Source organism: Ochlerotatus camptorhynchus, unplaced genomic scaffold, assembly GCF_037179485.1.
Source record: "Ochlerotatus camptorhynchus isolate MF236.1 unplaced genomic scaffold, CSIRO-AGI_Acam_v1.1 ptg000239l, whole genome shotgun sequence".
NCBI lineage: Eukaryota > Metazoa > Arthropoda > Insecta > Diptera > Culicidae > Ochlerotatus > Ochlerotatus camptorhynchus.
In genome coordinates this window covers 698,889-712,591 of record NW_027040729.1, presented here as the reverse complement: position 1 = coordinate 712,591, position 13,703 = coordinate 698,889, and the positions used below count along the sequence as shown (strand labels likewise).

The window sequence follows — 13,703 nt, the reverse complement described above, 5'->3', positions numbered from 1 at the left end:
CTCAAAAGGCAATCGATTCCACGACTCGAGCTCTGTGGAGCACTTCTAGCAGTGCAATTGAAGAAGAAATCATCAATTCAGCTCGACGCAGAATGCTATTTACAGCTCGACAGCACCGTTGTACCAACCGGTGGAAACCAACAATTTTAAATTGGCTCACTACTTGAGCAGCCTAATGGTCCCAAGCACATCGATTAACGTACCCCATTGCAGTTGAAATTCTAGTACTACACTATGTTTGTTTTGATTCGCTATGAAAGTTTGACAGTTAAAATGAGGGGTTCGTGGATTTTCCTATGTTTCGAGGGGTGCATCGATTAGCTTGGGACCGAAGATAGTACCAGAGCTGAGCCGAAAAGTTGAGCACGTTTCTTCGGGAACTACTAGTCTTAGAGTAACCTCTATGGTTGTACTCTCCTGGCTCTCCATCTGTTAGGAACACTTTCGTGGCTAACCGAACCTCGAAAATCAAACTTTCCACTCAACACTGCTCGTAGAATCATATTGCTGGGCTAGAAAACCCCGCGGACTGCATTTCTCGCGGAATAGCTGCCGATCCTATCATCGGCTTCGATCTCTGGTGGCAAGGACCTGAATGGCTTCGACAACCTCAAGCTTGCTGGCCAATAGCTAAAGGTACATACGATCAACCCTCTGAGGCGTTGGAAGAAGAACGTCGAATCTCCGTAACAGCACCATCGTTTCCAAATTAACCGTCTTTCGTCGACCTGCTCGTGGTGGCATATTGCCTTCATTTTCTACAAAGCTGTCGAAAACAATGCAACGATCAAGCGAAATCTACCCTACTGAAGAGTAGTTGTTAGAAGCGAAAATTCTACTTATTAGATTGGTTTAACAACAAGCCTCCAGCGAAGAGTGGAAGCAGCTTCAACAATCGCAGCCAGTATCATCGAAATCTCGCCTCAAGTGGTTCCATCCGTTCATCTCGTCCGAACAGCTGATTCGGATCGGTGGCAGATTGGGAAATACATCGCAACCGTACGACAGCAAACAGCAAATCCTTCTGCCATCATCGCATACACTCTCGTCGCTTTTGTTCCGCAGTCATCACGAACGACACCTCCACGCAGCTCCACAATTGATCCTCCTCAATCTCCTTCGACAACGGTACTTTATCATAGGGGCCAGAAACTTGACCAAGCGTCACTTGCTTCGGAGCACGCCCTCAAATGTTGAAGCAGTTTATGGCCGAGCTTCCTGCGTCGGGAACTACTGCGAGTCGACCCTTCACCGTCACGGGAGTCGATTATTGGGGAGTCGATTATTGGGGACCGATCCAGCTCAAGCCTATACATCGCCGTTCTTCTTCTTCTTCTTCTTATTCTTCTTCTTCATTCCTTTAATTAATGTCGGTCTCTGTTCCGCAATCTACTGCCAATCACCGACGGACATCGATTGTCATCCATTGACGGCAATCGAATGTGCAAGGAAGGCAGCTTCCACACCTGCGTAGGATATCGTACCCATTCAACACACATGGGCCGGGACCTACGGCTTACTTCCCTTCCGAAGGAAGACGTGACCAGAGATTTTTATGCCTCAGAAAAATCTCACCGTTGGGGTGTAAGAAAGCAGTCACGCTTACCACTACACCACCGGCGCCGGCACATCGCCGTTCTGCACCCGGAAAAGCCTACGTTGTTGTTTTTGTTTGCTTCTCCACGAAAGCGGTACACTTCCCGAGCAGGAGAAAATGACTAATGAATACCTAATTCTGATCTGATACCAAAATTTGGTATTGACCAGTATGACATAAGAGGTAAAATATCAAAGAATAATACCAAAAAATTACATGCAAAATACTTTGTTAATAACAAAAATTGATATTTGGATACCAAAACAATACCTGGGTGGTGTGGTATCCAAAATCAGCTGCTTCCTCCATAACGAACTACTCGCCTCGAAAATCGTCACAAGAATGCCGTTCCATCAACGAGCACAAGATGAGTCCGCGTGTCCTCACACGCATTCTCTTTCCCTCTTGATGCTAATCCTTACTCGATAGTTTCTATCTCACTCTCTCTCTCTCTGTCTTATTCCAAAAATGATATCTTCAGGAAATACTTTTTCTCTTGTCTTAACCGTTTCTACCGTTTCGTTTTTTCCCATTCCCATTACACCACCTAAAGTATACCTTGTGTCGAACCTCGGCTATATCCAAGAAATATTTCTTTCTAATAATATTATTTTCATGTACACTGTATACAAACATCATCCTCTGATCGAATGAAACCTCAGACCATTCAAAACAAAACACCGAAATCGCTTTTTCGAATGATAGATTCAACCGGATGACGGTTGTTTTGAAATCAGATGTTTTTCCTCTCGAATACAGGATGAAACTTGTTATAAGAAGGGATTGGGCCTTCAGTTGAAATGCGTAATGCTCTCTGCAGAATGACTGTCATACTTAATGGAAATGCATATGGTATTGGCTCTACCCCATAACGCAAATCATTCCAAACGATGATGTAAATAATTCTATCGAACGTCATTTACTGATCTGAGCTGACAAACGAGGTGGAAGCATATGCATCGCTATCAGAGCTGTTACGAACATAGCTAAAGGATGAAAACCAATATTTCGCTCCACCACGAACATTTTCTGTATCCAAAATGAAATGGCTTATTATGGCTATACAGTATGGAATTGTAGATAATCAAATTATAAATCTAATTAAAACACTTGCATGTCACACTAATCTTAAATGTTTGTCCTCTGAGTGCCGTATGTTTTATAGCTAATTTTCAAACGAAAATCATCCTGTATTTGGATGACAGTCATATGGATGTTCATCATCTGACGACGAATAGACCATAAGAAAATCATCCGAAATTCGAATGCATATTGTTAAAGGGCTCGAGCAATGCAATAATCATTCGAAGTATTGCGGATGTTTTGGTTCAGTGTAGGGTTAGAGAAACGTCATCAGATCACTGTGAAATATTTCTTCCTAACAATTGGTTTGGGTCTGAGATCATCTTATTTACTTATATGCCATAAACATCATTTTCATTTCAAGTCTTTATTGCTCAGTTTCATTTAATTACTTCCTTACTTCGTACTCTACATAATCCTCCTCCTGTACTCTACCTTGATTTCAACGTGCTAGTCGTTGAATGTTATTACGTCGTCGCTAAGTTCTAAAAGTTTCTTTTCCGCTTCGAGAATCCGTTTCGGGCTGGAATAAACCAGGTGAACCTGCATCTTCTGTTGTGGAATTTTGATCGATTTTCTCCGGAACCACCTGTGTCTCGTGTAGCAGCTGTGGTAGTCGAGTTATTAGTTGGAGATGCTGATCCGGTGGACAAAGGAGCTTTTCTGACATCGTTTACATTACGGGAGTATTGGATTCCATTGGGCTCATCAAAACTACCTTTGCACCATCTCTAGCTACGATCCGGAATCGTTCAGTTGAGAAAGTTGGATCAATTTTGTTTCGTTTTTGTTGTGCCATTTGAACTAAATCACCAACCATAATAGTAGAATCTTTAGCGCCTCGCGAATAATCTGCGTACTTCTTGCTTTGCAGCTTTGCATGAGCATCAAGTTCAGCAACATCTAAGGTACGATCTAACCCCGATTTGGATTGATCCCACAGGCTAGGGAAAGTGCCTCTAAATTTCCATCCTACCTTCAATTCCTTCTGGAATGTGGAATGTGAACGTACTGTTCAAGTGCATGTCGCCAATAGGAACCTTCCAACTTTGATGCTGCTAACGCTTTTTATAATGCCTTCATTCTGCCTCTCTACTGCTCCATTTGTCTGAGGACTTAACGGTATTGCTTTTCTTACCTTAACACCTTTATCTTCCCAACTCTTAGTGAAGTTAGTGCTTTGGAATGGTTGCCTATTGTCACTATCAATTATTAGCGGACATCCCCACTGCCGGAAAATTCCACGTAGCGCTGCATTCGTTCTCTCAGCATCAATATGTTTCATCTCAGCTACAGACAAGTATCTAGAGCAGGGCTCTACAATTTCGAAACTCTAAAATGAACTCGTATTTTGTTTCTCTCATACATACGTGTTCGACGCTTCATTTCTATAACGCCTAGCTAGACTATCAGCAAGAAACCAAAATAAAAAAGCAGGACGCTTAGAAGCAAAGGCTGGCTGTAGAACTTCTCGTCGTTGCTTTGCTCATCGCTTTCAATGTAACTAACGTCGATTTTCTAGTTAAACGAAACTTCATTATGGCTTTCAATTCCCTTTCACGAACACTCTATCACCGCTCTTTCAATTTGTTTAAAATGCGTTATGTCCCGTTTTCGATCATTTTTTTTTTAGATAAATATATGGATGGAAGATAAATTCATCTGATTGACGACAAATAAATAAATAAATAAATAAATTAAAAATATGACGTGTAATCTTCAAGTGTTTTGACGTGAGAAATGCTTTAAATGTGTTATTTCATTTTCCGTCATATACGTCATGAAACCTCTGTTGATGTGTTTCATGAAAGAGAAAACTATCCAAGTCGAGCGCTCTTTCGCTCATCCGTTTCGACGAAGCTTGAAAGGGAGACCAATGGAGCGACGGGAGAAAGAGAGACAAGCGATTGAACATTTGTTTGTGCACGCCGACTGAGGTTCTAGAATGCTGCGAAGCTGTTCGACTTTAACAGAAAAAGAAAGCCAGCAGTCTCTTCGTCGCATCGATTTGGTCGATTGAAGCTGATATTCTGACGCCCTGATCTAGAGTAAGTATCGATGACAATCAAAAACTCACCGTTTCCGAAGCCTGGCATTGCCAAAGTCTATTTGAATGACCTCCCATGGACCGTCCAGAAGAACTCTGCTGGACAACGGGATTGGAGGATTTTTTTTGGACAACTGCATGCATGTTTCACATTCCTTTACGAAGTTTTCAACTGCGGTAGACATACCGGGCCACCAAAAAAACTGCCGCATTATTTTCTTCGCTGCTCCTACACCAACATGCCCACCGTATGGCTGACTGCATTGCCTTTAGGCCCATAGATTCGGGCATGATAGCTCTATCGTCCTTGAAAATGAGGAATCCAAGGAATCTCAAATTCTTTCTTTGAGCTTCGTATTTCTGTATATCTTCAGGCCAAAAGCTACACTGAAGAGCTGTACGCCTCTTCCGTAACTCATTGTCTTCTTCTGTTTGTTTTTCGATTTCTCCCCAGGTGATATCCATGCAGCCCGTATCAAGAGCATACAATAAGTGATTATCGTTGTCTTCTTCAACTGGAACTGGCTGCTGTGTCTGACGGATAAGTCTCGACAAAGCGTCAGCAACGTTCATGCTTCCTGGTACCCTTTCGATGGTAAAATCGAACGGTTGCAGCCTAAGTGCCCATGCATCAGCTCTAGACAATGCTCGCTTACCTAGGCGAGCTTCGCTTCAGCATCCGTTCTGATAACAAAGGACCTACTAAGAAGATATGTGGAGAACCGCTCTACTCCCTAGACTACAACCAGTGCTTCTTTGTGTGTTTGAGGGTACCTTTTCTCGGTTGGAGTCAGAGATTTGGAGGCACACGCGATGATCCATGCAACTAGCTGATTATCGTATTGCACTAAGACTGCTTCAAGCCCTATCGGAGGGGCATGAAATAGTTTGCCTCCTCGTGGTGTGCCCTGGAAATGTTAATTATCGAACCCAAGGGAGGGATATTGCGGCTAAACGAACTACAGCAGAGTAAGGACGCTGGAGCCCCGTCCAGGTCGTTCCAGGAGGTCAATAAGCCCTGCACAAACACTCGTTGTGCAAAGGCAGGAGTGACACCGGGTTCTTAGAGTGCTAAGCACACGCAGCTGGTAAGCGGTCACATCTGTCCTGTGCTGCCGTGGACAGTTGCTCTAGAACTCAGGCGAACAATAAGAGGAAGGCCCTGCACAGCTGCTCACTGTGCAGTAGCGAGTGTCACGTCTGGCTACAGTAACCAAGATATGAACAGGCGGAATGTTAAATTTTGGAAATTTTTCTTCCATGCTTATGGCAGCTATCTCTCCAGCCAAAAGCTGCGTCGAATCGATGAAGGAATCCACTGCGATAGGTACTGTAACACCTAGCATTAGGATGCTGTATATCGTGGCTGTTGACCAGCCCATCAATGCTTGAAATTCTTCAAGAACGTAGAATTTTTCCAAAAATACTGGCCTTTCATCGGATATGTATAAATATGCTTCGAATGTAGCCGAGACTTCAATTTTGCCGACTGAAGCATAACCTTTAAGAGAGCGATCCGACTCCTGTTTTATGTTGAAAACCTCTTTACTATACGTCTCATTAGACATCAAGGCACTAAACATATCCTCCGTAAAGGTGTTAACTTGAGCTCCGGAATCAATTAAGAAACGACATGGCATTCCGGCTACTTTAGCCATTACAAAGCCATCGTCGTTGGCCCAGTTGCAAAATTCAGAATTGTTTTGATATTGCATTATCATAATTCGGTATTGGAATGGTATTGTGGGAACATTTATTTGGTATTTTATATCTTATGTCAGGCTCATCCATACCACTTTAAGGTATCGAGATATTCGTTCCTGCTCGGGTTAGAACTGGTAACAGACCTCAGAACACCGAAACTCATTCAAGCGCTTCGTCGGTTCGTGTCTCGCCGTGGACTTTGTTCAGATCTGCACAGCGATAACGGTTTAAACTTTGTCGGAACATGAATGAACAACAATGAACTACGAAATCTCGTCAGCAGCAAGGAGCATCGCAACGCTATCACTCACGAGTGCAATCAGCAAGAGATTCGCTGTCATTTCAATCCCCCGAGGGCATCTCACTTCGGCGGCTTATGGGAAGCTGCAATACATTCAGCGCAAAAGCACTTCATTCTTGTCCCTGGGAAGCATACTCTTGCATTCGACGACATGGAAACGTTGCTATGCCACAACTCGCGACCGATTATAGCACTGAGCGATGATCCAACTAACTTCCAGACGTCAATTGGATCGACATCCCAACGAATCAACTTCGACAGATGCACCTGGTCCAAAAACTGAGTATGGATATTCCACCATAGTTTTCATTTTGTAATTATCATGGATTCATTTCAAAATTCAAGGAATACATCGCTTGACAGAGAGCGGAAGTTCAGTTTCGAACCTCTTCGGATACGGTTGTGTTTTAAGTTTTGCTCTCTGTTTTGGGCGTGCGTTCGCTTTCGTAGTTTTCGGCTGCTTTGCCTGATCAGCGCTTGCAGTCTGCCTCCCGGACGGGTATAAGTGTGTGATTGATGGTTTTCTCGCTTTCTGGGAAGTTTTAGAATCGAGAAAGAAAACGTGATTCATCATGTTTGCAAGCATCAGAAGAGATGTCGTTATCTGAGTTGTTTATTTTTTTTTTTTTTGTATTCGCTTGTGCTCCCGGAACAGAAATTTGAGGCATCGCTAGTGTTTGTTTTAAATTTCAGTTTTGAATATTTTTGTGTCCCGGGCGCGATAATTTGATTTGGAATGGTTTGTGCTGATGGTTCCACCCCCCCTTTTGCTTAGGTGCCTGGTGAGTTCTCGCTTCCCTTTGTTGCCGGTGTGACTGCGCTGATCTATGTAAGGTTTTTACGATGTGCATTGAAAAAGACAAGCGAAGAAAAGTGATATTTAATTATTGTGTGGTTGGAATCGCTGGAGAAGGAATTGTTTAAAAATGACTAGAAAAAAATATGCGTGGAAGCATCGGGAATGCGCTCCCGTGTGTAATGATTTGGTGAGTTCGTTCCAGTTGAAGGTTGTTGAAAAGTGTATTTGTGGTGATGCAAATTATGGTTTTGATGATGCATGGCTTCAAACATTTTGTATATCTAAATAAAACATATTACATACTAAATACGCACAGGGTATCGTCTGCTGACTATTGCCGCGGGTATATCGTGGGAGTCCTAGGTACCCGGTTCAAGCATTAGCTGGCGACGATGGCTCTTCTTGAGCTTCTAACCCCTGAGTAGTAAGTGTGAATAAGGGTGTCTATGTGATGTTATGCTGTACTTGTTGTGGATATCTAGTGAATCATGTTCCCTCAACTTGTTGAGGACACCCTGTATTGCCTCAAAAGTTACCCTTTTTGAATAACTAGTCTTCATAACATAAAGGGCACCACAACAGAGCATGATATTTGATCAAATTATTCGCAGTTCTACTTGTCTAACGCCCCCAGCTGGGGGAGTGGTAGATGATGACACACATACAATACATCGCTTGACAGAGAGCGGTTACAAATAGAGCACTCACTCACAACGGAGGAATACCGTCCGGAATAGAGGGTCCAATTCGGGAAATCTAAATCCCGAATCCCGGGATTTTTACTCGAATCCCGGGATTTCCCGATTTTTTTCTTTTTCAATCTCTTATGCAAAAATATTCGAGATTGTGTTTACATCTCTGTGGTTAGTGAAAGAGAAAATAGGTGAAAAGAATCGATATAAACAGATAGGACCGTTTTCAATATTCGTCGAGATTTCATCGTAATGTTCGTGCCACCAGACCTTATATAAGCATCATTGGTGTGTGAGGGGCTTGAAAACAAAAGGAATGAAAAAAACACAACAATAACAAAGGAGGCTCCTGGATTCACTGCATTCGCAAGCATAACGTTCCATATTTCCGGTACAAATACTGATTCGCGTCGTAATTACACTCAAAGTAGGTAAAACAAATGTTTTTTTTATCTTCAAAGCGTTGGTCTTACGCGATTTGTCTTAAATTAATTGCAGAAGCTATGGCGGACGTGTGGCAACATTTTAAGAAACTTCCCGACGAGCGCGCCCAGTGTTTGAAGTGTCCGCAAATTCTGTTATGCAAAGGTGCTTCAACTAGTGGTTTGTGGCGGCATCTAAAAAATAAGCATAATTTGCCAAGTGCAGAACCAACTCCGGTACCGGCGAAGCAGCCCAAGTTGTCCGTTAATTCAACTGTGAAGCAATCGTCGTTGGATCCGTTTCTGAAACGAAGTTCACTTCGCGAGATTGTTGCACGTCTAGCTGCATTGGACGGGATATCGATTGCTGCCATTACGAAGAGCAAGTTTATTCGAGAGTCAGTGTCAGCTAGAGGATTTAAACTACCAACATCCAAATCCACGATAATCAAACTCATCCATGAGTTCTACGATGAATTTAAAAATCAGACCAAGAAGGAATTTCACGACAGGATCGTTGAAAAAAAGGAGCTCGTCAGTCTTACAACAGATGAGTGGACCAGTTCTGCTAACAAGCGATACTTGAACATTAACGTTCATTTCGCAGATGGTTCATGTTACAACCTAGGATTGTCTCGGATTCACGGATCTTTCCCAGCAGAAAAGACTGCCCATGCTATCGAACAAGTTACCAAGGACTTCGGCATTCACATTGGCTATATAACGGCCGTAACATCTGACGCAGCTTCGGTAATGGTAAAATTTGGGAAAATCGTGCCATATTTCCACCAGCTATGCTACAATCACGCATTGCACCTTGCCGTACAATACGTCATCAATCAAATGAACTCCAACGAATCCGAGTCCACGGCAAGTGAAGAACATTCTTCTTCTGAAATTCAGGATTTTGATGACGAAGATAGTGACAACGAAGACCGACACGATTCATCCGGTACGCTATGAACTTCTGTTATTTGTTTTTCATATTACTGTTTTTCTATCATTATCTTGTCATTTATTTTTCAGATTGCTACAATACCAAAACATTTGGAAAAACTCTTAAGCAGATCCGAAATGTAGTTCGGATGTTTCGTCATTCACAGGTGAAAAACTCGGTGCTGCAAAATAAAGTTGTTGGAAGATTCAAGAAACCTCTTGGGCTTTTGCTGGACGTAAAAACCAGATGGAATAGCACCGAAAAAATGCTGGAGCGGTATATCAAATTACATGATTGTGTAGAGGAAGCACTCGAAGAGTTGGGAGAAAGTTCCTTTGTATCCAGTGAAGATTTTATTTCGGTCAGATCCCTCTTTGAAGCTTTGCAGCCAATACGACTCGTTTCGGAAGCCTTAGGACGTCGAGATGCTACGTTGTTGACGGCGGAAGGTAGTCTGAGCTTTTTGTTATCAAAACTTAAGAGTATGGGCAACCCTATTTCAACGAAACTCTACGAGGCGGTTCTGAAGAGAATCAATGAGAGACGAAACATCAAATTGGTTTCACTTCTAAAATTTCTTCAGAACAGCATTGCCTCAACATCATCTGTTGAGTTACCTGTGATTTCACGCAACCAGCTGTTCAAGTTCGTCAAAGAAGAATGTACTCGTTTTTTCAGATGTACTTCCGACGACCAACATGAAGCAACGGTGGATGACACGAGTAAGAACCAACATCAATCTTTAAAGGACGAGTTGGAAACCATTATCCAACAGCATGCTGGATCTAGTAGCATGCCAACGACAGAAAAATCCGATCGCGGAAACATTGCTCAAAAGGTCATTCAAAAAGAGATTTCTCTTTACGAGTTGACCGGAGACCTAACAGCTGGTCTGAAAATCTTGTTAACTGCTCTCAAATCCATCACGCCAACTTCAACGGATAGCGAGAGGGCTTTTTCGGATTCGGCGAACATCTGTTCCAAAAGGAGATCATCACTGTCAGATGCAAGTATCCATGAACTTTGCTTCTTGAAATCTTATTTTAAGAGAAGCAACTGATTATAACATGTTTGAGTCTATATTCATTCATTCATTTACTCATTGTTAAGTTTTAATGTTGAATAAAAGCGTTAATGTCTGGAAAATAATGTTTTTTTTAAAGCATATCAAAATTTCCCGGGATCGAAAAAAATAAATCCCGAATCCCGGGATTTTTTTAGACCCGGGAAATTGGACCCTCTAGTCCGGAACAGGATCTACCGTGACAAAAACAAATCGGAACACTTCTTCAACGGAAACATTGAGCAATGGCATGTGTAAATCGTAAAGTGAAGTACTGTTGACTGTAAGTCACCAGTGGCAGTGGCGGATTGTAATTGTACACGAACACGGTTTAGAAGAAATCAGCCAAGAGATTGGCAGAATTTTCTGTAGAATTGGCGAAAAAGCTACGGAATTGCATTTCATGTGGAATATTGTTAGATTATCGTCGCCTTTTCACGTAGAACCAATACGTAGAACGATCGTTTTTCGCATAATGTGATAAACTCATGAAAGGCATTACGATGATTAGAAGAGTACTCCCGTTCTATACTCTGAAGTGCAATCTTATTCTCTAGGGGATCGGTGCTTGAAAAAACGTCTACGTGCTTTCCGCAGCCTGTTTCGAATCCTACGTAGCCTGCTGTTCCACCTCGGCTGATTGATGTTGCAATTCGACCGCCGAGGTACATGCTCACGAATGACATTGAAAAATCACTTCGCAGTAACTTCATCATTCACGGAAATATTCACGAAGAATCACATTCCGGCCGAATACCTTCGCAGGCCGCGTTAATGCCGTACCTTGTCGTCGTCGTCATCGGCTAATGATGGCAGATTCTTGAGGAAAGGCTTGTGGTGAGGGTCCATGTTTGAAATTAGCGAGGGCGGTGAGCTGTTCGCATCGACAATCATACCCATATTCTTCGGTTCAAGCAAAGTTCTACAATTTACCGAAAATATCTCCACCCAGCCGTACCGCGCCATCGTATCCTCGTTCGAACTGCAAGCGCTCCGCTCCCAGCAGAGAGGTTCGTCGCCTCTATATGGCACCGCCACCAGCTAGCGGAAAACCATGAGCAGAACAGTCACCCGCTCGCTCCGCCAGCAAGATCCAATTATTCGTGATTGAACAGTCGACTGGAGTGAACGCGTCTCTCGTTCGTGTGCTCGTGTGTGCTTCGATAGGTACAACACCCTGTGGTATAACTTGCAGTGCCGCTAACCCTTAGGAGACACCTCTTGCCAACTTAAAAGTGACTTGCCAGGAACAAAGACGCGTAGAAAATGAACCATTTTCTTGGTCTCCGAAGCGGAGTCTTTTGAAAAGGTCATCATTTTCTGTGATTTGCAATTTCCAGGTTTCGCCTCAATTGTGTGCCATTATTTTCGTTAGACAGTGATAGTGATCTAGTCGTCGTCACGGTGCAGTGCAAAGATCGATAAAAACCACAACGTAACCAGCATAAGACAGGGATATCGACTGATTGGATTAGTTGTTCGGTACAGTTCGTGTCTACGGCGCAACCTGAATATTGAATAGCTTCAGGTATTCTCGGGATCCTTTCACGGGTCAAAAGCGGGCCCGTCTTATTTTTCTGTAGAAGAAGTGCCTCGTTTAAATTAGTGTCACACGTACAAAGTGGTGCCTCGACAGCAATCACGTAATTGAATCGTCCGAAGGAGTCATCGAGCAACCAGTTCCAGATTAACATTCAAGATGCATTTGTCGAAAACGTGAGTTCCATGCTAATTTTTTTAATATATGACTAAATCTGTTTCTTCAGCGCCATAACCCATAGAGGACAATCACCCAAAATTGGTGATATTCAGACAAGACTCTAAGAAAGTAGCATTCACTCAAAAAGTCTTGGCACACGAGGGAGGAGGGAGGAAGGGGGACTGTGGTAGTAGGTAGCATTTCCGAGCACATGTCTAATACTGATTTATTGATTCGCTACTGTGCAATTGTATTGGCAAACTATCGGCCAGGTGCATTTATCAACGGCAGATCACGCCCCTCGAAGTAATTTGAATAATCGATTATGTATCGCCACCATAGTCACCACCACCACCATCATCACCCTCGGTGGTGGTCAGTGGTGCAGCTGTCGTCATCTGGTATTATACAAGATCCTAATGAAATCGACGAGGGGAAAAGTAGCCATCAAAACAAGGTTAAAATCGCAGCATTTAGGCGTGAGAAAAGCAAGTTGGAGGGGCCCGGAGCTGTGGTTAAAATTGGACTCTTTGTGATTTTGATTGGTGGCCTTGGCCTATGATTACTAATGAAACGTATCGATTTCATGTGTAATTTCAAGTGCTAAGAACATCGGTTATAAATATCTCAAACCTCTCATTAACCGACCAATTGCAACAACTAGCAACTTTTGGTTTATGTTAAAATAAAAGCTATTAGTTATTGGTAAGCTTTCAACCAGACATGAAGATTTTGACATTTTACTTCTTGAATAGTAACAAAAGAGAAGGGAATCAATCACAACCTTGCTCAATTGACTAAGCTCCAAAAACATTTCTAATAATTCCGTCTTCTCCGGTATTCTGTTTTATAGTTTTCGAATTTAATTTTTTTCCATTGCCAACATTTAGCATTGATCGATTTTCTTCATCGGTTTTATCAACATATAAGTTTACTGCAAAAATGTTTCTTGTCATTTTAAATGCTAATAATAGCTTCTTGCAAAATGCAAAATTTGTGCGGATAGCATGGAGGCGGCTGTGAGCATCTCTGCTAATATGCGGTCGACCCCTAGAGTTTGGTTGGGTTTCATAGCTGCTTCTTATGCTGCCATGTCCTTCGGTAACATCAGCTGCTCGGTTCTTAAGTTTGCCAACGAAAAAACTTTTAACTATTGGATCTTCATGTAATTGCAGTCGACATGCATACCTCGACTGCCTTTTCAGCAGTATACACTAAATTCTGTTTTCACGCGATTTCTTTCCACCTCTAGTTTTGATCACGTAATCTCAATTTTCAACCCAATCTAATGTAACTTAATTTTTCAAAAATTCCCAAAAAAAATCCAAGAAAAATAAGTTGGTATTGAAATGCTGTACC

General features: G+C 42.5%; 1 protein-coding gene across 3 annotated transcripts in view; it reads left to right on the top strand.

Annotated features, from left to right (window-relative positions):
* Window positions 1-11,724: 11,724 nt before the first annotated feature.
* Window positions 11,725-13,703, top strand: part of LOC135704404 (uncharacterized) — a 52,160-nt gene continuing 50,181 nt past the window's right edge. The window contains exons 1-2 of one of the 3 annotated variants that reach the window (XM_065225853.1): window positions 11,725-11,812; window positions 12,021-12,361. In XM_065225853.1, coding sequence (XP_065081925.1) covers window positions 12,345-12,361 — 17 coding nt within the window. In that variant the 5' untranslated portion in view covers window positions 11,725-11,812; window positions 12,021-12,344. Of the gene's footprint in view, window positions 11,813-11,985; window positions 12,362-13,703 lie in introns of all 3 variants that reach the window. The other 2 variants (XM_065225852.1, XM_065225854.1) reach the window with 2 other exon arrangements.